The 21505-nt window shown below is 35.0% G+C and overlaps 1 protein-coding gene across 44 annotated transcripts in view; it reads right to left on the reverse strand.

Moving 5' to 3' along the window:
• The window catches only part of TENT2 (terminal nucleotidyltransferase 2), a 73878-nt gene that overhangs the window by 34066 nt on the left and 18307 nt on the right, over positions 1 to 21505 (reverse strand). For 14 of the 44 annotated variants that reach the window (XM_055112263.1, XM_063604191.1, XM_055112267.1 and 11 more), the window contains 6 exons: positions 11206 to 11320; positions 10975 to 11066; positions 9264 to 9342; positions 6986 to 7055; positions 3494 to 3570; positions 2997 to 3125 (listed from right to left, as the gene is read on the reverse strand). In XM_055112263.1, coding sequence (XP_054968238.1) covers positions 2997 to 3125; positions 3494 to 3570; positions 6986 to 7055; positions 9264 to 9342; positions 10975 to 11066; positions 11206 to 11320 — 562 coding nt within the window. Of the gene's footprint in view, positions 1 to 2996; positions 3126 to 3493; positions 3571 to 6985; positions 7056 to 9188; positions 9343 to 10974; positions 11067 to 11205; positions 11321 to 21505 lie in introns of all 44 variants that reach the window. The other 30 variants (XM_024928874.4, XM_055112271.1, XM_063604194.1 and 27 more) reach the window with 3 other exon arrangements.

Raw genomic sequence — 21505 nt, forward strand, 5'->3', positions numbered from 1 at the left:
ACACCATAAAAAAATAGCCTTACATGTACATCCATATATGCACCACTCATTATTACGTTAGGATAAATTTCTAGAAATGAAATAACTGAGTCAAAGGACATGAACACAAATATACAACACTGCTTTCTAAAAGAGTTGTACCAAATCAACACTCTCAGCATGATTGTGTATTCCATTTTGTCATTATTAAAAACTGCCAATTTAAGAATATTAATCCCTACATCTGTAATACATGTTCAAGTGAAATTCTGTAAGTAACAGGACAGAGTATAAGATTATATTCTGTCAAGAATGTAGAATGCCAATTTCACCCTAGGAGTATACCATAAAACTTTGATTACCAAGAACGGACAAGGTTGACACACTATGAAATTAAGAACATTAACATAAACACTTTAGTCAAATAATGGCACCCTATCTCCAGACAAAGATGGGATGAAGATGTGTCTAAAGGTAGAATCAAGATTTTCTTGAGAACTAGCTAGCTCTAAGACTACTTCAATTAAGATAAATATGAAAAAATGCTCCCCAAATTCTCCACCATAGAGAAAAGGTTACTAAGCTGTCATAAACAAAAAAAATCAAAATGTGTGTGTGTGTGCCAAAAGTGGAAAGGGTGTAACAATCAGACTGTTTTGTGATGGTCTGTCCATTATTCTGAGATTATATCATTGCTTTTTTGGTATTTTATGCACCATCTTTTATGAAGTGATGGTAGTAATTGGTAGCAGTTTTTTGGTTCTAATACTTAACATAGCAAAATAAAAACTCCAGTTTGGTTCTTTTTTTTTGGACATTACTTTCCTTGAAATCTAAAAGTCTGAGAATCATGTAATGAACAGGTAAAAGAAAATGTAAGAACATGATTTAAGAAGACCATGTTTTTGTAGAGGAAAAAAGAACACCCACCCTTTACAGTTATTTATTTGTCCCCAACTTTTGGAATTAAAAGACCTGAACTTGACATTTACGTATTTATATTTGGCTAAACATCTTGAAACCTTTGCAAAAAAAACAAAAGCCAGAAAAAATAAAACAAATATTAACAATAACAATTTTTGGGTGTGAAAATTCATGGGAAATGTATTTTTTTTCTGTCCACTTTAGTATATTCTCAGGATTTTCTATATGTATACACAACTTATTCAAAATGAATTTTAAAATGTAAAATAACTTTTAATATCACTACGTTTTAAGTATTATTTTAAACATAATAATTCTGAAACAAAATAGAGAATTCCTGACAACCAATCTTACCTCTGAACTGCTCTTTTTTAAGGCATTGGTAAGACAATCTTTGTTTTTGTCCCAACCACTTCTATCTATCCTCCTATACTAGTAAAAGTGACTCACTATAAAGAAATTCTCAATTTGGGTATCATCCTCCAATCCCTATCCAAAGAAGCTCAGTCTACCAGGAATTAGGTTAACAAAATTGTAATCCCCAACCCTAACCATTTTTGATCTATAGCATAAGGAAAGGGTGCCTTCTTCTTTTCCCAGTTCCCAGTATCCTCAGTACAGAAACACAGCTATAAGGGCATCAAATCATCTCAACTTTCCAAGCCCAAGCTGCTGTTGACAAAATTGCTAATATTATCTGTTATCCCTCTCAGAATCTAAATACAAGGAGCACCAAACAATGCAATAAAGGATATTTTTCAATACTTTTTTTTAATGACTACACTGTAATAATTATTATTGAGCATATCACATGTTGATAGTGCTCTATCAGCAGCTCAATTCACAACCGTGGTAAAAATGTCACATTTTATTAGTAATCTGTGAGTTGTTTAATAATTCACGTTTTGGTAGGTAACAGCTATGAAAATGTGACATTTTACAAGTCAAAAATGTAAGCTTCATGAAGAAGGTAATTGTTTTTGTATGTTGTTCACTGCTGTATTCTCAGATCCTAGAATACTTAGCATTTATTTGGTAGGTATTCTATACATATTCATAGAATGAAGAAATGAGTATTATATATGCTAAAATATGTTTTCTCCTATTATTGTAATCTTTGGAAACCAAGACTCTAAACTGTGGAAGTATCACCAACCCAGAACAGATCAAGCCCCAGACATCCTGGCAAACAGTCTTCTACTACATTCATACCAAGTCTTTCACTCGGTCTTCATGTCACCACATATTCATATGTTCAGTTGGTTAGTCATTAAACATCTCAGTCTCCTGGTCTAATAACTACAAAACAGTAGATGCATCCATCTTTTAACAACTCTTGGTGTCAGGCTAAGTAGAAAGTATAAAGCGGCTTAATGTTTATTTCTTGGATTGTTATATATGTAAGATATTTTTGAGAAATATGAAAGTAAGGGTTTCAAATAGATCCAGTCAGTCTGTCCTATACGTCTAGGAAATTTTCAGTACCGTAAAAATTCTCACACTTATGAATGGTCCAAATTACAAGTGTTCACTTATTACTGTTTGCCACTATGCATGCAACAAAAGTATAGCTTTTACCAGAATGGCCTCATAAACAATGACTAACCAGACAAAATTAAAATTTGGGAGCCAATCTGATAAAACAGCCCTATGAAGATAAAATCTAGTTAAGGAGGGCAACTCAGAGATTAAAAGCTTCTTTAACCAACAGGAAAATAATTTAATTCCTGTCTCAAATTCAAAATTAAAAATATGATGAATAGTACTTGAGCTAACTTTTATAGGCCTTTTGAACATTCGTCTGCTTCAAGATAATGGGTCCACAATACAGTGGTGAAAGTTCTTTGAAAACAAAAGTGACTATAGAAAAACTTTCAAAAAATAAAAAAAAAAAAAACAGTGAAACTTCTATATTTTCCAAGGAATAACACTTCTAAAACATTTGTCCAAAGCAACAAAACAGGAAATGTGTTTCATGGACCTTAGAAAGAACTTTTAAAACAATACTATTTGAAAATAGGGTCAACAGAGAAGACACCATAATAAAGCTGTCTTTTACTTTTAAAAATTGGGTAAAACCCCATTATACTTACTTTGTAAATAGTGCAAAACCATCAATACAAGACTATAGCTGCTTAAAGTACCACGACTGGCATCATTTATCTGATGGTGACTTGCCCACTTCTTAATCACCAGCACTAACGGACGAACTCGATTTTCAACTGAAAGTAAAATTAAAACTTAACATGGTAAGAGACGTTATAGTTTCTTTGAAAGTTTACATCATTTCCCAGCTCCATACCAAAATAAAGAACACTGTCTCTGTGTATATTAAACACTGTGTCTGTTCACTTTGTGTCTTATGTCTAAAACTTACCTTAGTTACCTTTTAAAAATTATCAATTATTAAAATGCCACTTGATTCACCTATAATTGACAGTATATGATTTTAGTGTAGCAACATATACAAATAAAATAAGATACACTATACTTAAACACAACTAAAGAGATGTCACTATTTATGCCAAACATCTTTAAAAATGAATAAAGAAAAAAAGGCTAATTTTTAATAAACAAACAACAAACTTACGGTATGCATAAGTTCTGAGAAGGAATGTGTTTCTTATTCCAACAATATTGTTTACATTCAAGTCAAACTCCACACAACTATTTAAGAAAAAATAAATAAATAAACTTTAGCTGAAGAACAAAAAAACTTCCTTCCTAATAACTAAATTAATGCTCATCCATCCCATGATGCAAAATAGTATGGGCCCAAAGGCCATAGATCTGTGTTTTTAAAATGACACACTAAAGAAATAAGAATGAACAAATACTCAGTATGTTATTTCAATGTGATCTGATGAGTACTGAAAATATAAAATAAGATTCCAGTGGAAAGATCAGTAACATACTGCTAAGGCTCCAATTACCCCAAATAAAATTTTTAAATCTTTTTTTTTCTTTAAAGAGATGGAGTCTCGCTCTGTGGCCTAGGCTGGAGTGCAGTAGCACAGTCATAGCTTACTCCAGCCTCAAGCTCCTGGGCTCAAGCAATTCCCCCACCTCAGCCTCCCAAATCACCAGTATTATAGGTAGGAACCACCATATCCAGCTGAAAATTTTTAAATCTCACAAGTTTCCAGATAAACAAAACTATGTGACCAAAAACATTTCTGAGCAAGTTATCCCATTAAGTTATACACTCTCAAATAATCTGGAATTACAGCATCATATACTTTAAAACAACAGGAATAAAAAGCCAAATTAAATACAGGGGAAATAATTTAAAAGCTCTGTCTACACATTATATTTCCTCTAAAAAGGCTAGTAAATTACAGTATCATGTCAAATTTGGCTATTGATACCTGGGAAGAGCTATCTATACTACTCAAACACATAATGATTACTTCTTTGAAAGCAAATATATGCAGTTCATAATTTAGAAAATAGGGCAATAATGATGCAATCTATAAAAAATGGCTAAACTCATACAAAATTAAGGATTACTTTATGTAAGTCAGTTCTACTCATACCTATGTGAGATCCCAACTTCTAAATACTAATTTTTTCTGTGAAAAGACTGTCTAAAATAAAAACAAAATCTTTCTATATTAATTATAGCTTTTAAGTATAAAATTTGAAATCTACCATTTCAGTCTTTCTTATTTGGTGGAACAAAAGAAAATCTTACAATCTTTCCATTATCCATGCATATTAATAAAAATGGATAGTAGTATTAACACTTCAGATATTATACGTTATTTGGCTTTGGGAAACTTACAGTAATAATAGAGTTATTCTTTGTGTTTGTGTAATTCTAACACTGAAGCCAATTTGTACTACATCCACATAGTAACTCAATAGAAAAGAAAAACACATAGATGGCAACTAGTCTGCAGTTAAAAATTTTTCCAAAATTGAATTCAGGGCTTTAAAAATATCCACAGTTCCTGCTTCAAACACTACTTCTAGAAATACTAAAAAAGTGATCCTCAATATGGAAAGAATTTATGCACAAAATACTTATTTATATTATCTAAAAACCAGAAACACACCAAATGTTCAAATACAGGGGAATGGTTAAGTTAATGACAATTTATTCACTCAATGAAATACTATAAAGCCATTAAAAATGATGCTGTAGAACACTATTTAATGATATAACCAAATATTCATGAGATATGGTTCTGTTGGGAAGCAGGATTTGGCCAGGTGCAGCGGCACACTCCTGTAATTCCAGAACTTTGGGAGGCTAAGGTAGGAGGATTGCTTGAGGCCAGGGGTTCGAGACTAGCCTGGGCAACATGGCGAGACCCTGTCTCTACCAAAAATACAAAAATTAACCAAGTGTGTTGGTGTGTGCCTGTTGTCCTACCTACTCAGTAGGCTGAGATGGGAGGATCACTTGAGTCCAGGCATTTGAGGTTACAGTGAGCTATGATCATGCCACTGCACTCCAGCCTGGGCAACATGGTAAAACCCTGTCTCTTAAAAAAAAAAAAAAAGCTTAGGAACAAAAAAAGTTTGCATGATAATCTTAAATAGAAAAAGAATAAAACTGTTTTTGTAACTATAACTACAACCATATATTATTAAAAACTTATAATTAGCTAATATTATAACTTTATGTTTTATCTCCCTATATATTTTATATCTGCTTTAGGAAAATCTGACACAATTTACTTGGCAGAAATTTAATAAGTATTTATAGATCTGATTGATGTTTAGATATATAAAGGAATGGCTTGAGCCAGGCATTAAAGTTTGTTTAAAATATATATATTCAGTCATCATTCATAGTAGCTACGTTCTATAAAGTTGCTGCAAACACTGAATTAGTGAATACTATACCATTGCTCCTAGGGTAAGCACAGGGTTAGGTATCTGCCAGCCTGGTCACATTTTCATAAACTCATCAATACATAACCAAGTTTTATGTTGTGCTTCTATTTGAAGACATTGTATTTAATATATACGGTTGATTCATTAACAGTGGACTCATGGCCAAGAGTACTATAACTCATGCCTGAGCGAAGCCTACCTAACACATATTTTCTCCATAGGGCACCATCACAGCCTTCTTGCACTTGGGGACACTAGAAAGTAACTCCACACTATGCTTGGGGGCCATTCTAAATAGCAAAAAAGCACAAAAATGTGAAAAATATGGCATTAATTAGACTGTGAGAAGGTTATTTGTTTACAGTATGAAGCTGAACAAGAAGACAGTGTGTCACCTAATTCTATCTCAGCTGGAAACATGGTATTGGGTGATCTGAAATTTTCATTACTCTGTGTATGTCCACAAAATGACCACAAAAGCGTATGAATATTCATGTAGGGAGTTACAAATAACTTTTAGCAAGTAGACAAATTTGTGAAAACACAAACTATGAATGATAAGGATCAACAATGTGTGTGTGTGTGTGTTTGTGGGCATAATTTCAGTATTAATTTTGTAAAACTGGACAAATTTTATGAAATCTGTCACAATTCTATTTTTAGAAAACAGTAACAAATCAGTTTAACTAATGAAATAATCAACATCTATTTACAAAACAATTCCAATGCCCATAAGACATTCAGAACCCAAGCTGGTAGAATATATAAATGTAAATTTTGAAATGGAACAAGTATATTTTGCTGTTTTCCTTTCATATCTATTACTCTAGGTACTATATGTATCTTTCATAAAAATGAAACACAACTTGTTTAATCATAACTGTATTTAAAACAAACCCCTTGATATTAGTACATGTCAAATTTCATTAATTATGTTCTTCAGAATGCATTACACTTCCAAAAGGCAAGAGATCATTTAAAAATCTAAAATACAAATATGTACTCTTTAAATTAGATAGTCTCACATATTCAAAATGTCAAGCAGAATAGCTAAGTACAGTTAAGCATAAAGTATTGCTCAATTTTAAAAAACCATTTCAAACACCAAGTCAAATGATTTCTAAAAACTGATTAAAATAAACTGTAATGCTACAACATACACTTAATTATCTTTATCAGATGAGTATCTAAAAATGATCTAAAGGAACTAAAAAAAGAAACCTCATTAATTATTTACCTGACTTTATCCCTGAACTTCACAATTGGCACTTTTGCTCGAATCAGCTGAGGTCTCTCAATGTAGCCCGCTGAAAGACAAAAGATAATGTGAATAGCTGCAAATGTTTCTAGAATTCACAGTGTTCCAACGCACATTTTTTAAAAAATAGTATTTACTAAGCTAAAATAATTTAAGAAAACGTCTTTGAAAAAGAATACAAGTGAGGACATTATCAAATTCTTCTAAGATTGGAGGCTCGTGTAATACCATTTAGGGGGCTTTATATTAAGGTTATTTTCAGGAATGTGATCTAATATAGTATCTATAGAGAAGTTCATTAGACCACTGTAAGAGTGAAAATATATCTAGGCTAGCAGCAGAGGGAATAGCTAATTTTGGTACAGCGCACAGTAAGGTATCATGGTAACTGTAGAAATCATAATTACAGAGTCTTATGTGTGGAAATGCTTTGCAACATGATACACGGGGCTTGGATGCATTCGATAAGTGTGATCTCTATGAGTGAAAAATACATATATTATATACATGATCTCTACAAGTGAAAAATTCAGATCAGCTTAGTGAACACCAATTATTGTGCTATTATACAAAGGAGTATCAGTTGATAGGAAATTCAAATACACATACAGATATGTATTACATACATACATATATCATATACAACATATAATAAAATGTACATACATATTTTTATTCCATCAAACTAAAAAATTAGAGTTGAAAGTAATATATGCTTATCATAGAAAATTAGGAAAATACAGAAGTGTGTAAAAATGAAATTCTGAAAATCTTTCCCAAATGAGCAATTTTCTCATTTTTTAACTACAGAAAAAGTAGTACCGGGATTTTTTAAAACCTGAAAATTTTCTGTTATAATGTTTTACCATCAGAATTACAGAATATATATCAGCTGGGCTTGGTGGTTCACACCTGTAATCCTAGCACTTTGGGAGGCCAAGGTGGATATATCACTTGAGGCCAGGAGTTCAAGACCAGCCTGGCCAACATGGCGAAACCCTGTCTCTACTAAAAATACAAAAATTAGCCAGGTGAGGTGGCACACACCTGTAATCCCAGTTAATCAGGAGGCTGAGGCATGAGAATCGCTTAAACCAGGGAGGTGGAGGTTGCAGTGACCTGTGATCATGCTACTGCACTCCAGCCTCGTGATAGAGCGAGACTCTGTCTCAAAAAAATATATATATATCAAGCCTCAAAATAGAACTTATGAGCAGGAATTCAGAAAAATAAAATTAGGAGTTAAAAGTTTTGAATAATAAGTACAGGTTCTGAGACCAACAAACTATACTCCAGGCAAGTTACTAAATCCATTGATCACCAGTTTCCTTAACTATTAAAAATAACCAAAAGAAAAAGAAAAAAAAATTCATGTGAATTACATGATCTTTAAGGGCCCTTCCATTTTTAATATTTTGATTCAAATAGCTATTAAAAATCCAAGTAGGTATGAATTATTCTTTATTTTACAGAATAATTCAGAATGCAGAAGGTCCACTGAAATAAATCATTTATTTCTCTCCTAGAACAGATGTAAGTTATTCAAAGACAGTGACTTGTTACTTGACTTGTACTTTCCAGCTCAAAGCCTGGCACATAATGAATGTCTGTTCAACAAATGGACAAGTGTCTTTCCAATATCACACAGTATAACTTCAATTTTCTATAAAATTCTATGGAAGTTTAAAAGAAATTATTTGAGATGGCTTAACATGTGGATTAAAATATGTTTAGAGTCAGTGTATTCAAAAAGTAAAATCGTAAAATAAAATGGCTTAAGTCAACAATTAGCTTTCTGTTGAAGTAATACATTTAGGTCTCATGTTCAGTGATCATATTTTTAAAACAAGTAAAGATGCATATCATTGCAAGCCAGATGAAATTCTCTCTCACACATATAAAGTCCTATAGGGCTTTTAGCTTTTCACAGATACTCTGTATTACAACTATTTATATTCATGCTTTAATTTCCCTAACAACCTATAAACTTTTGAGAAAAAGAACTAAAACTTACATATCTTTGAATCCCCCCCACTGCAGCAGGTGGTATATTTTGCAGTAAGTGCAATAAAGATATGTTGAATAAATGATCACTCTTCTTTTTCATCAAAAGTTAAAAGAAATTCATTTGGAAAAAAGAATTCATATTATACCGATCCTGACCAGAATAAACAGTTCTTACCAGAAGATAATGTAAGAGGCATTTTAAGTAAAGTTACGTCAGGTGACATACAAACTTGAGGCATGTCAGACTTACAAAGTCTAGTACAGAAGTGTTTATGGACTAAGGTGAGTATATGCCGTGCTTCAGTCTTCTGATTTACCTGAAAAAAACACTGAAAAGTTAAAAATAAAGTGTTTTTTCATTATCTTTCTAAGTTTAATGTTTCATTTTCCTAAAGTATCTCAACAAAAAGAAAACATACAAGATATACTTTCCTTTGGAGTTATTTTTCAATATACTCAAAGTATATTCAATTTATTTTTCTAAATAACAGAAAAAGTCAACCTTTAATGCTATCTTTCACATCTACATTTCTAAATCAATTCCTGATTTTAAGCTTAAAGCACAATTTTCAAAGAAATTCTGAAATAGCCATCTACGTCATTTTCCCCTTCAGCATAAATGTACAAAAAGCAACCTCCAACAAAAATAAACAGAATTTTAGCCCTATCTAGATTGTAAGCTGCTCAAGGATAGTTTCATATCTACGGTGCCTCAGTTTGTGTAAAAGCTATGACATCATGATTTAGATATGTGAATAACACTAGAGGATGAGTGGGATGTGCTTGAGTATAATCTAGCAGCACGAAAAAGTTTTAATTACAACCCTTGTACTCTCCACTGTTTATAATGTGAGTTTTTTTAAACTTTCTCTTTATATGATTTTAAAGCCTAGAAAAATATCATTCTTCCTGGAATAAATCTCTTTCTGACTTGCAGTAACTAGAAGTCATTTTTGCTAGTGGAATAATATGAATAGTAAAAATATACATTAACACTCAATAATTTTTTGTGTTTTTAAAGATGTAAAACATAATAAGGCATATTAAAATTACACTGAGCTTAATTAGTCACTGGTAGTTCAGAAGAAACCTCAGCATCTTAAAAAGGCTGCCTCAAGTCAGCTTAATGAATACCAATTACTACAGTATTATACACAGGAGTATCAGTTAACAGGAAATTCAGGTAAACATACTACAGGTTGAGCATCCCTAATCCAAAAACCTGAAATCCAAAATCTGAAACTTTCTGAGTGCTGACATGATACTCAAAGGAAATGTTCATTGGAGCATTTCAGATTTGCATCAGGGATGTTCAAATGTTAAGTATAATGCAAGTATTCAAAAAAAAAAAATCTACAATCCAAAAAACTCTAGTCCCAAGCATTTTAGATAATGAATACTCAACCTGTACTAAATTAACACAATATTGTTGTTAAAGAAAAAGAAAAAAAAACAAAGGCAAAATGTCATTCATAGAGAAAAATATTTTAAATTTAATAAACACGAGTCTTATTTTAAATTTTAGTGAAATCTATTTTCCCTTAATAAGCATTTTCAAAGAGAAAAAAAGTAAAGATTAAAAATAGAATCAGTGAGAATTCAAATGGAAAGGAAATACATCAAGATAATATTGCCACATACTCTTCTTTGCTGCATCCTGATAACATATCCAAACTAATGACATTTCAAAACAGAGGTAGAGCTCTTGAAAAAAAAAAAACACATAGTGAAGCCATCTCACTTTAAAAACTTAGAATTAAATTAATGCTATACTTCCTATTATGCTTATTGTGCACATGCCTTAAAAATAAAAAATTACCTAGGTTTCCTGCAATTATGGTAAACAAAATTCAAAGAAGTAATCACAACAAAGCAAGTTTTTTCCCTCAATGACTTTTATGTAAAATTTCTTAACTCATTAACATGAGAAACACACTTGGAATAAATGTTTCCTTACTTACTGGTTCTTCCTTAACAACTAGGCATAAATCACCATCACTGCTCCGGGTACCAAATCCATTTAAAGAGGACCCAACCAAAAAAAGTCTGCTTTCTAAAGAAACAGAAGAAAGTAATAAGAGTATTTAAAATCTAAAGTAGGTGCATGGTTCTGTGCCTATTAAAAAAAAAAAAAGATAAAATTTAAAATAGGAATGCATATACCTAAAGGACATGCAAAAAGGGAAACATACGTGGAAATAACAGCTGAATTTCTCTCTGCAGCTGTGTTCGACACAGTTCTTTCTTCTTTAAATCACTTATTTGCTGCTGACATGTTTCAAATAACTCCAGTATCTGCTGACTCAACTTGAATCCACCGCAAAAAAAAGTAAAAGTTTTGTTCAGCAATGTAAAAGTAATTGCTATATGGAGAAGCATAAATCAATTATACTGACACTATTTTAAAAGGGAGTATGTATTATCTTCTTAATATTTCCCAAAACAAAGCTACTATTACTCAAGTACAGGAAGAGAATGGTCTGAAAAACCACATATAAATTTTACAAAGTAAAATAGACAAGTCACAGAAAAGTACAGTCACAGATACTTCGTAATAAAAATAATCCATGGGTCAGCAAACTGTTTAACACTTGCTCACTTTATTAGTATGGCCCCTGAGCAAAGAATTTTTTTACATTTTTAAAGGATTATGAAAACAAACAAATAAAAATATGCAACAAACAATATGTGAGTGGCAAAGCCTAAAGTATTTACTATCTGGCTTTTTAAAGAAGTTTGCCCAATCCCTAGTATTCACACCCACAAATACCAAATATAAGAGATGTCACCAGTCCCCGGTCTTCCAGGCTCATGCAAACCACCCTCCATCCCATTCTTCTAACAATGCCCTGAACCCTAACTTCATGTTGCCATCTACTTACCACCTTTTTTTTTTTTTTTTCTGAGACGGAGTCTTACTCTGTCACCTAGGCTGGAATGCAGTGGTGCGATCTCGGCTCACTGCAACCTCAGCCTCCTGGGTTCAAGTGGTTCTCCTGCCTCAGCGTCCCAAGTAGCTGAGAATACAGGCATGTGCCACCACACCCAGCTAATTTTTCAATCTTTGTAGAGACAGGGTTTTGCCATGCTGGCCAGGCTGCTCTCGAACCCCTGACCTCAAGTGATCTGCCCGCCTCAGCCTCCCAAAGTGCTGGGATTACAGGTGTGAGCCATCACACCCGGCCCTACCACCCTTTTATCTACTGATCTGGTTTACACTTTTCCCTCCAGCCCAACTCTTGCCATCAACATAGGTGATTTCCCTATCTGAAATGGGCTACATATCACAACATACTCCCTTTCCGGACTTTTATTTCCTCCAGTATTCTTCATCAGTATACACTCCTATAATGTGGTCTTTACAATAAACTGGAACTGCTCTAGCTCTGAAATTTTAAATTCCAATATAATATCTTGGCTTCAATCTTCTATCCAGTTCACACTTTCTCACTCTCCTCATACCTGCTCTAGAACCACAAGAGATCTGGATTCCCTTGAATCCTCCCTTTTCTCCCAAGCCATCAGCATAAAAATGGTGTTATTTCTTTCCCTATGCAGTCTATACTACACAGTGCATCCCTTGAACCACTCTCTTATCATGCCTTAACAACATTATCTCCTTGTCATGTTCTAATACTTGTCCTACAAAACCCTAATCTTAGGGCAATATATAAAAAAAAAAAAAAACACCTTCACTGCTCTTACATCTAAGTTGCTAAGAAACAAAACCGAAAAAAAAATTAAAAATCATAAAATTGGAGTATTTCAAGTTTATAGTCTTAGGTTGGCCCTTAGCATCACTTAGCAATTACTTCCAAGTCTTTGGTTAGATATCACTTCTGTTTTTCATACCATTCCAAAATGTTTACTACCTTTTTCAAGCCCTCTAAACTTATCTCCCTTTCTCTAGCAAATACAGTTAAATTAAAGTTTAATAAGAAAATTGAGAATACCAAATGTGATATTCCTCAGCCTCTTAACCACAGACCTAAAAATGAACGTATCTGGAAAAAAAAAAAAAGGCGTCCTTTTCCCCTGTTCAAAGCTAATCTCTCTACCAATAATTTTGTATTCAAGCCTTCTGGTCACCTTAAGGGCACAAACACGTCTACCAGTTTTTCAGTCCTGCTCCTGTATTTTTAATCTCTCCCTCTCTAGGACTGCCTTATAGTCCATAATGAGGCAAAAGTATCACCCATCACGTAAAATGTTGTCTTTCACATATTTAGAATCCTCATTTTAAGAAGGCAGAGGCATTCTGGGCAATTTGGCAATGAAAGAAGCATAACATTTTTTTAAATCTCTGAATACTCTCCCCACAAAAGACAGAGCAACTAGGAGAATAAATCAAAGAGATCAAACCAAACCAAAATGTGGCCACAAAATAAAACACAATTGACTGACTGGGTATTCATCATGAATACTCAGGAGTGGGACAAATACCAACAGCAGCAAGATTCACATGGTATCAGACACAATAAAAAAGGGAATGGGATTTGAAACAGTCTTAAAAGCAGAACATGCAGAAATCAAATTGCTTATAGGTAATACCTTCTCCCCCTCACTCACCAAATTCAGCAGCCCACATCAATGTACCACAACCAAAATAGGCAAGCAGCTTCATAGGCTACAATTCATAGGTAAATGCAAGGGGACCACAGAAAGATCAGAGACCTCCAAACAAAATGAGGTTTCCTTCCAAGAAAAAGCAACAGCAGAAACTGCCAGGAAGAGAAACCTAAACTGCACAGTACAGAGCCATCAGGAGAAAAGGAAAGGTGTAAAATGATTCTGACTCTCAGTGGACATATGAATATGAAAACATTTTTTATTATAACAGGACCAGGCAGGGCAGGTGAAAGGTCCCTGGCATCTAGTAGGTAGACGCCAGGATGTCACTGAACATCCTACAATGCAGAGGACAACTCTACCACAGCAAAGATTATCTGGCCCAAAATGCCAATAGTACAGAGGGTAAAAAATTCTACTCTAGATAAAAGTGGGAAAGGAAAAAAGCAAAGGCACTAAGGAAGTATATTTCTGAATACTATGTAAGAACAGAAGAGGGTTGGGCGTGGTGGCTCATGCCTGTAATCCCAGCACTTTGGGAGGCCAATGCAGGCAGATCACGAGGTCAAGAGATTGAGACCATCCTGGACAACATGGTGAAATCCCATCTCTAATAAAAATACAAAAAAATTAGCCAGGAACAGTGGCACGTGCCTGTAGTCCCAGCTATTTGGGAGGCTGAGGCAAGAGAATCACCTGAACCCGGAAGGCAGAGGTTGCAGTGAGCTGAGATCATGCCACTGCACTCTAGCCTGGGTGACAAAATGCGACTCCGTCACAAACAAAAAAAAAAGCAAAAGAGGAGAAGTCCTAGAGCCACAAAGCTAGCCTGCTCAACCCTCTCCACATAAAAGTAGCACACGGCTGGGCATGGTGGCTGAGCACACCAATAATCCCAGCACTTTGGGAGGCCAAGGCAGGTGCATTGCTTAAGCCCAGGAATCCGAGACAAGCCTTGGTAACATGGCAAAACCTCACTTCTACAAAAAATTTAAAAATTAGCTGGACATGGTGGTGCGTGCCTGTCGTCTCAGCTACTAGGGAGGCTGAAGCAGGAGGATCGCTTGAGCCCGGGAGGTCGAGGTTGCAGTGAGCCATGATCACACCACTGTACTCCAGCCCGGGCAACAGAGGGAGACCTTGTCTCAAAAACACTGAAATAAAATAAAATGAAAGTAGTACAGAAAAAGCCATCTCAAAGACAAATAACAGGAAGAAAGAACTGGAATCTCGAAAGAGGTAAGCATGGGAAAGGACAGAAAAAAAATTGAAGAAATAACGCCTGAAAGTATTCTAATCAATTCCCATACAAAGTATTTGTAAGAAAAATGAGAATAAACTGAGCAACAATTTTTTTTTTGATACATGGTCTCACTGTGTTCCCAGACTAGAGTGCAAAGTCGCAATCACAGCTCACTGCTGTCTTGACCTCCTGTCAAGCAATCCTCCCATCTCAGCCCTGCAAGGAGCTGGGACTAAAGGTGTGCAGCACCAAATCTGGTTAATTTTTTTTTCTTGAGAGATAGTTTCTCACTATTTTGCCCAGGCTGCAGAGTAACATTTCTACAGACAATAAAGCACACTAGAAGAATGTGTAAACAAAACTAATATTTTAAACATAATATAAAAAACCAAGGCCTTTTCTCTCATGTTTTAATTTTCTAAAAAGATAATTCACTACTTAAAGCATACATACTATCAACAAACAATTAAAAATTTACTTTTTAAAAACTTCACAATAGCAGCAAAAAGCATGAAATACTTAGAAATCTATGTACCAAGAGATGTGCAGGATTTGTATACTGAAAACTAGAAAATATTGAGAGAACCTAAAGACCTAAATAAAGGGAGAGATACACCACATTCATGGATCAAAAGACTATTGTCAAGGATGTCAATTCTCCCAGAATTGACCTTTAGATTCAATGCAATCAAAATCAAAAGCCCATCTGATATTTGTTTCACAAGAAATGAAAAAGAAATCAAAAGCCCAGAAGGCTTCTTTCTAGAAACTGACAGAAGAATTTTAAATTTGACTTAGGCAAAAGTCCAAGAATAGCTGAGAAAAAAATTGGGGAATTTAACCTACCTGACTTCTATACTTAATATAACACTACAGTAATCAAGATAGTATGGCCCTGGCAGAAGGATAAACAAAAAAGATCAACTGAATATCAGAATACTGAAATATTTACAAATAAAATAACTGCAATCTGATTCAAACTAATGAGGGAGGGAGGTAAAGGTGAAATAAGATTAGTCATATGTTGTTAATTGTTATGGTCATATGTTGGCAATTGTTAAAGTGGGCAACATAAGGATTTATGATACGTTTTTCTCTCTAGTATATGGTTTGATATTTTCCATAATAAAAAGCTAAAAAGAAAAGTGTCCAAGTTTGTAACAAATGTGAAAAAGATCTCCAGTAAAAGTGGCTAACATAAAATTTTACATGATACTTGAAGGATTAAGTTTTACTGACCTAGAGCAAGGGTTGGCAAACTATTTAGGCCAAGTATAGGCAGCAAGCTAAATAATTTCTACTTTTAGTCATTGTTAAAAAGAAAAGAAAAAAGAATATGCAACAGAGGACTTACATAGCCCACGTGCCTAAATATTTACTATCTGGCCCTTCTGCCAACCCCTGATGTAGAGAATCAGGCAGATCAGATCAACATAATCCTAGAATTCACAGTAGGTACTCAGTATTTGTTGAATAGCAAAATAAATTTCTTGGCTGGGCAAGGTAGCTCATGCCTGTAATCCTAGCACTTTGGGAGGCCAAGGTGGGCGGACTGCCGGAGCTCAGGAGTTCAAGACCAGCCTGAGCAACAACGGTTAAATCCTGTCTCTACTAAAATACAAAAAATTAGCCAGGTGTGGTGGCATGCACCTGTAGTCTCAGCTACTCCGGAGGCTGAGGCAGGAGAATCGCTTGAACCCTGGAGGCAGAGGTTGCAATGAGCCGAGATCGCGCAACTGCACTCCAGCCTGGGCAACAGAGCAAGACTCTGTCTCCAAAAAAAAATTCCTTCACAATGCCCAAGTGAAATGTTATTATATTTATAAAGTTCTTTCATCTGAATGACCTTGTTAATGTAGAAACAGTCACATGTTAAAAAATTTACAATGACTTGGAAAATATGAAATTCCATATTCTTGTTCCTCTCCATTTTTTACATGCATGGAAACACTTTTTCTTTCCCAAGGACTACTATAATGGAGATTTAATGAGTTTTTATGTGAAAGAATTTTCGTCATTATCTACCCATTAACTTGGGGATTCACATTATCAAATCATATTACTTTACCCTAGAACAAACATTGAGAGTTCAGATGAGACAAAAAGAGAAATGCACATATATGTTGAAACAAGATTTCTGGTGCTTTAATTTAGAGAAATATTCCAGGAGATGGCTCACTGTTCTTATAGTTCTTAAAAAAACAGAGAGGAGGAATGTATAATATGAAATATCCTTGGCTAAAAATCATATACGATTTAGATCATATATGTAATAACAAGCTGACCATGCATAATGGCACTCCAAAAATATTCTTTAATTCTGGGGTAAATTTTTCCTAATTTTTAGTTTAAAAAAACTATTCCAAGTCAGGTACAGTGGCAAATGCCGGTAGTATCAGCTACTGAGGAGGCTGAGGCAGCAACATAGCTTGAGCCCAGGAGTTCAAGAATAGCCTGGGTAACTTAGTAAGACCCCATCTCAAAAAATAAAAATCCCTCCAACAACATATATATAAAGTGGATTATTCTTAAACTTGTCTAAATCACTACAATATTATCTGCTTAGGCTACCTACCAAGATCTATCATTATAAAATTAACTGCTTAGGCTACCTACCAAGATCTATCACTATAAAATTAATTAGTCCATTTCTCACTACACAAAAAATTTACTTATACGTAGCCTAAAATATTAAAATAAATATTTCTGGCCAGGCGCAGTGGCTCACGCCTGAAATCCCAGCACTCTGGGAGGCCAAGGTGGGTAGATCACTTGAGGTCAGGAGTTCAAGACCAGCCTGACCAAGATGATGAAACCCCATCTCTACTAAAAATACAAAAAAATCAGCCAGTCATGGTGACAGGTGCCTGTAGTCCAAGCTACTTGGGAGGCTGAGGCCGGAGAATCACTTGAACCTGGGAGGCAGAGGTTGCAGTGAGTCAAGACCACACCACTGCACCCTAGCCTGGGCAACAGAGCAAGACTCCATCTCAAAAAATAAAATAAATAAATAAAAATAAATATTTCTTCCAAATGTGAATGTTCATTTTTCCTAAAAAATATTGTAACTTGTCCTCAAAGTCAAGGTCAAATTAAATACCAATAAAATTACCATTGTCTCAAGTCAACACAAGCCATAAGGACACGTGAAGTGCTGGCTGGGATTCAGAAAAGTTTTTTTTTTTTTTTTTGAGACGGAGTCTCACTCTGTTGCCCAGGCTGGAGTGCAGTGGCACGATTCGGCTCACTGCAAGCTCCGCCTTCCAGGTTCATGCCATTCTCCTGCCTCAGCCTCCCGAGTAGCTGGGACTATAGGCGTCCGCCACCACGTCCAGCTTTTTTTTTTTTTTTTTTGTATTTTTAGTAGAGACGGGGTTTCACCATGTGAGCCAGGATGGTCTCGATCTCCTGACCTCGTGATCTGCCCGCCTCGGCCTCCCAAAGTGCTGGGATTACAGGCGTGAGCCACTGCGCCCAGCCCCAGAAAAGTTTTTATATGTACCAATATATAAAGCTCTCACATGGTATTTAACACTGTATAACCTTCACATGGTATACTCAGCAGTTCACCACCTGTCCCTGATAGCTGGGCCCTTGAGTAAAAGAGAGTGAAAAAAAAAAAACAAACAAACTTTTTAGCCTGGCACAGTGGCTCATGCCTGTAATTCCAGCACTTTGGGAGGCTAAGGTGGGTGGATCACCTGAGGTTGGGAGTTCGAGACCAGCCTGACCAACATGGAGAAACCCCGTCTCTACTAAAAACACAAAATTAGCCGGGCATGGTGGCACATGCCTGTAATCCCAGAACCGTTTGAACCCAGGAGACGGAGATTGCAGTGAGCTGAGATCACGCCATTGCACTCCAGCCTGGGCAACAAGAGCGAAACTCTGTCTCAAAAAAAAAAAAAAAAAAAAACTTTTTAGCTGGAAATACCAAGACCTAATCATATACTACAATGTCAATTTTTTTTTGCCTAAGTGCTATCTACAAACACAATCAGCAATGAGCTTTCAAAATGGGAGAAATAAAATTAAACTATGGTCCAGAAAACAGGTCATTATAGCATATAAACATGGCAATAAAAACTGGCAATTTCTCAGGCTCTCTCACTGCCTTAATCTTTGTTACATGTAGCTATAGAAAGAGCTGGTATTAATTTTCTGAGTAAAATAAAGCCAGATGTGTAATAAAAGTTTAAATTCATTCTTCACAGTCAATTCCCTTTCCCATCAAATTAAACAATTCTGAAACAAAATAGAACTAGAAAAATGTCATGCCTAAAACAACCCATTTCTTGTGTGTTAAATTACTATGTTTTTGTGTAAGGACAAAGTTGGAGTATTCTTAATTTATAAACTGGTGGGTTGAGAAGGCAGTTTGGATTACTGATTGTTTTCCCCCTGAAGTCTGATTACTTTAGGCGCCTACTATTACCTGAACTTGGCCAAAGAATTGCCCAAAAAAGAAGGATAGGAAAAAAACAAGTTTTTATTTTATCTCTTTTGTCTGAGTTCTCTCTTAGGTGTTCTATGTAAATTTATATCTCAGTGGTTTTTGAATTTTTCTGACAAACACATAAATTAAAAAGACAGAGTCCTTTAGAGATCTGTAAGATAACTATCCCCAAACTGTTCTTCCAAGGATGCCAAGAAGCTCCATAAAATTTGCCCCTTCTCAAATTTAACATTACACAGGGAATTTAACAATTCTTTAATAATTGTCTTTTTATTTTACAATCAATACCAAGAAAAACCTCAGCCTAACCTCATTTCAACTCAAAATTCAAAATCAAATAAGTCAATTCACATAATACCTTCTACTAACCAGAAATTTCAAAGAACAATTTAATACTGTAGATGGAATTCAGGGGCTTAGATAACTGATTACATTCTCATTTTTGTGCAGAAAACCATATATTCTTCTAAAACCTAGAGTAAAAACAAAAGTTAAAATTCAGGAATAACTCAGATTTCTACTTTAAAGAGTTGTTAACACAGTAACTTAAAAAAGACAAAAAAAACTCATGAAAAAATTTAAACTCAGAGGGTATTCATTTTCAAAATTCAATTCTTTATGTTTATCCTCAAAGTAGTTAAAAAAACTTCTAACAAAATCTTTCCCTGGAGCTGGCAGATTCAGCTGACTGACTCACTATTATTATTAATGAATTCATTATTACCAATCTTAAGTGAGCCCTCTATACTACCCAGAAAATGTTTCAAACCTTCTGCACTCTGTTTCTCTGGTCAGTTTGATTCCCTACATTCAGTAAATGGTATTTCAAACATTCTCCACTATTCTCAAACCTCTGATATCCTACTTTATCTTCTCCAGTCTCAACAGATTATCTTGCATAGTAATTCAGAGAGAAAACGGGAAGATGCCATTCAACTCTGGAAACTCCACTAACTTCTCCCTACCGTATCTACAAATTTCCCTGTATCTATACCTATCCTCTCCTCCTATCAGCCAGTTCAAAAAAGTTTTTCTCTTACCTAAGGCCAATCACTCCACCTATACACAGGACTCATTCCCCTTCCACCTTGTGGGAAACCTTATTCATGATTGTTCTTTTCTTTCCAGAGTGGTCAACCTCTTTCCTCTCTATGAATCTTCCCCACAAACATTTATTTGTGACCAGAGTTTCTCCCACCTTACAAAAAAAAGCCTGTCCTAACTTCACACCTTTTGCTCCTCCCTTTCACTGCCAAATGTCCCAAAACCGTTGTGCATAATCTTAGTTTGCATTTGTTTTCCTATTCTTTCCTCAACCGATTTCAACGAGTCTTGGACATAGACTCTCTTCCTGGGGCTTCAATTACCATCTGTATGCTGATGATGGCCAAATACACATTTGTAGCCAATGAATAACCTCTGAATTCCAGATCTATACACAGTATATTCAACTATCAATGCTAAATATCCACTCTGATGCTTCAAAAGCTTCTTAAAGGCACATGTCCACAGACTCATGAGTCAATCCCTATTAAGCACACATATAAATCTTCCTCCTCTTCCATTCTATTCTGTCTCAGCAAATGAGGCCACCAGCTGTAGAAGCCAGAAACTTGAGTGTAATCCTCAAAACCTTCTTCTCAATCGAACCCAGTGGTTTTCAACTAGGGCAATTTTGCCCCAGAGGATGACTGGCAATGTCCATAGGCATTTTGGGCTGTCACAACTGGGGATTGGTGGCAGGAATGCTACTAAATGTAGTAGGGTACACAGGACAGCCCCTCCACACCAAAGTAAGCTGGCCTAAAATGTCGATATTGCAGAGGCTTAGACACTGTAATCTAATATATCATCAAATGTTATGGACTCCACCTCTAAAATACAGCTTAAATCCATCAATTTTTCTTCATCTTAACTACTAGCATTTCCTAATTCAAGTACCATTGCCTCTCACTTGAAATACTACAGTACAACTTCCCTACATCCATGCTTGCTCAACTTCAATCTACTCTCCATAGTGCAGTGAAAATAACCTTTTTAACTCATCTGTCCTCTGCATTTAAAAAAAAAAAAAAAAAAAAAAAAAAAACCTGAATAGGTTACTACTGTTATTAGGCTAAAGATCAAAATGGCCTAAGAGTCCTTGCAAAATATGCCCCTCTTCCCACCTCCCCTACCACACCGTCAACCACTTCCCCTCAATTCACCAAACACTAGCCATCTT

This window comes from Pan paniscus, chromosome 4 (genome assembly GCF_029289425.2).
Source record: "Pan paniscus chromosome 4, NHGRI_mPanPan1-v2.0_pri, whole genome shotgun sequence".
Taxonomy (NCBI): domain Eukaryota; kingdom Metazoa; phylum Chordata; class Mammalia; order Primates; family Hominidae; genus Pan; species Pan paniscus.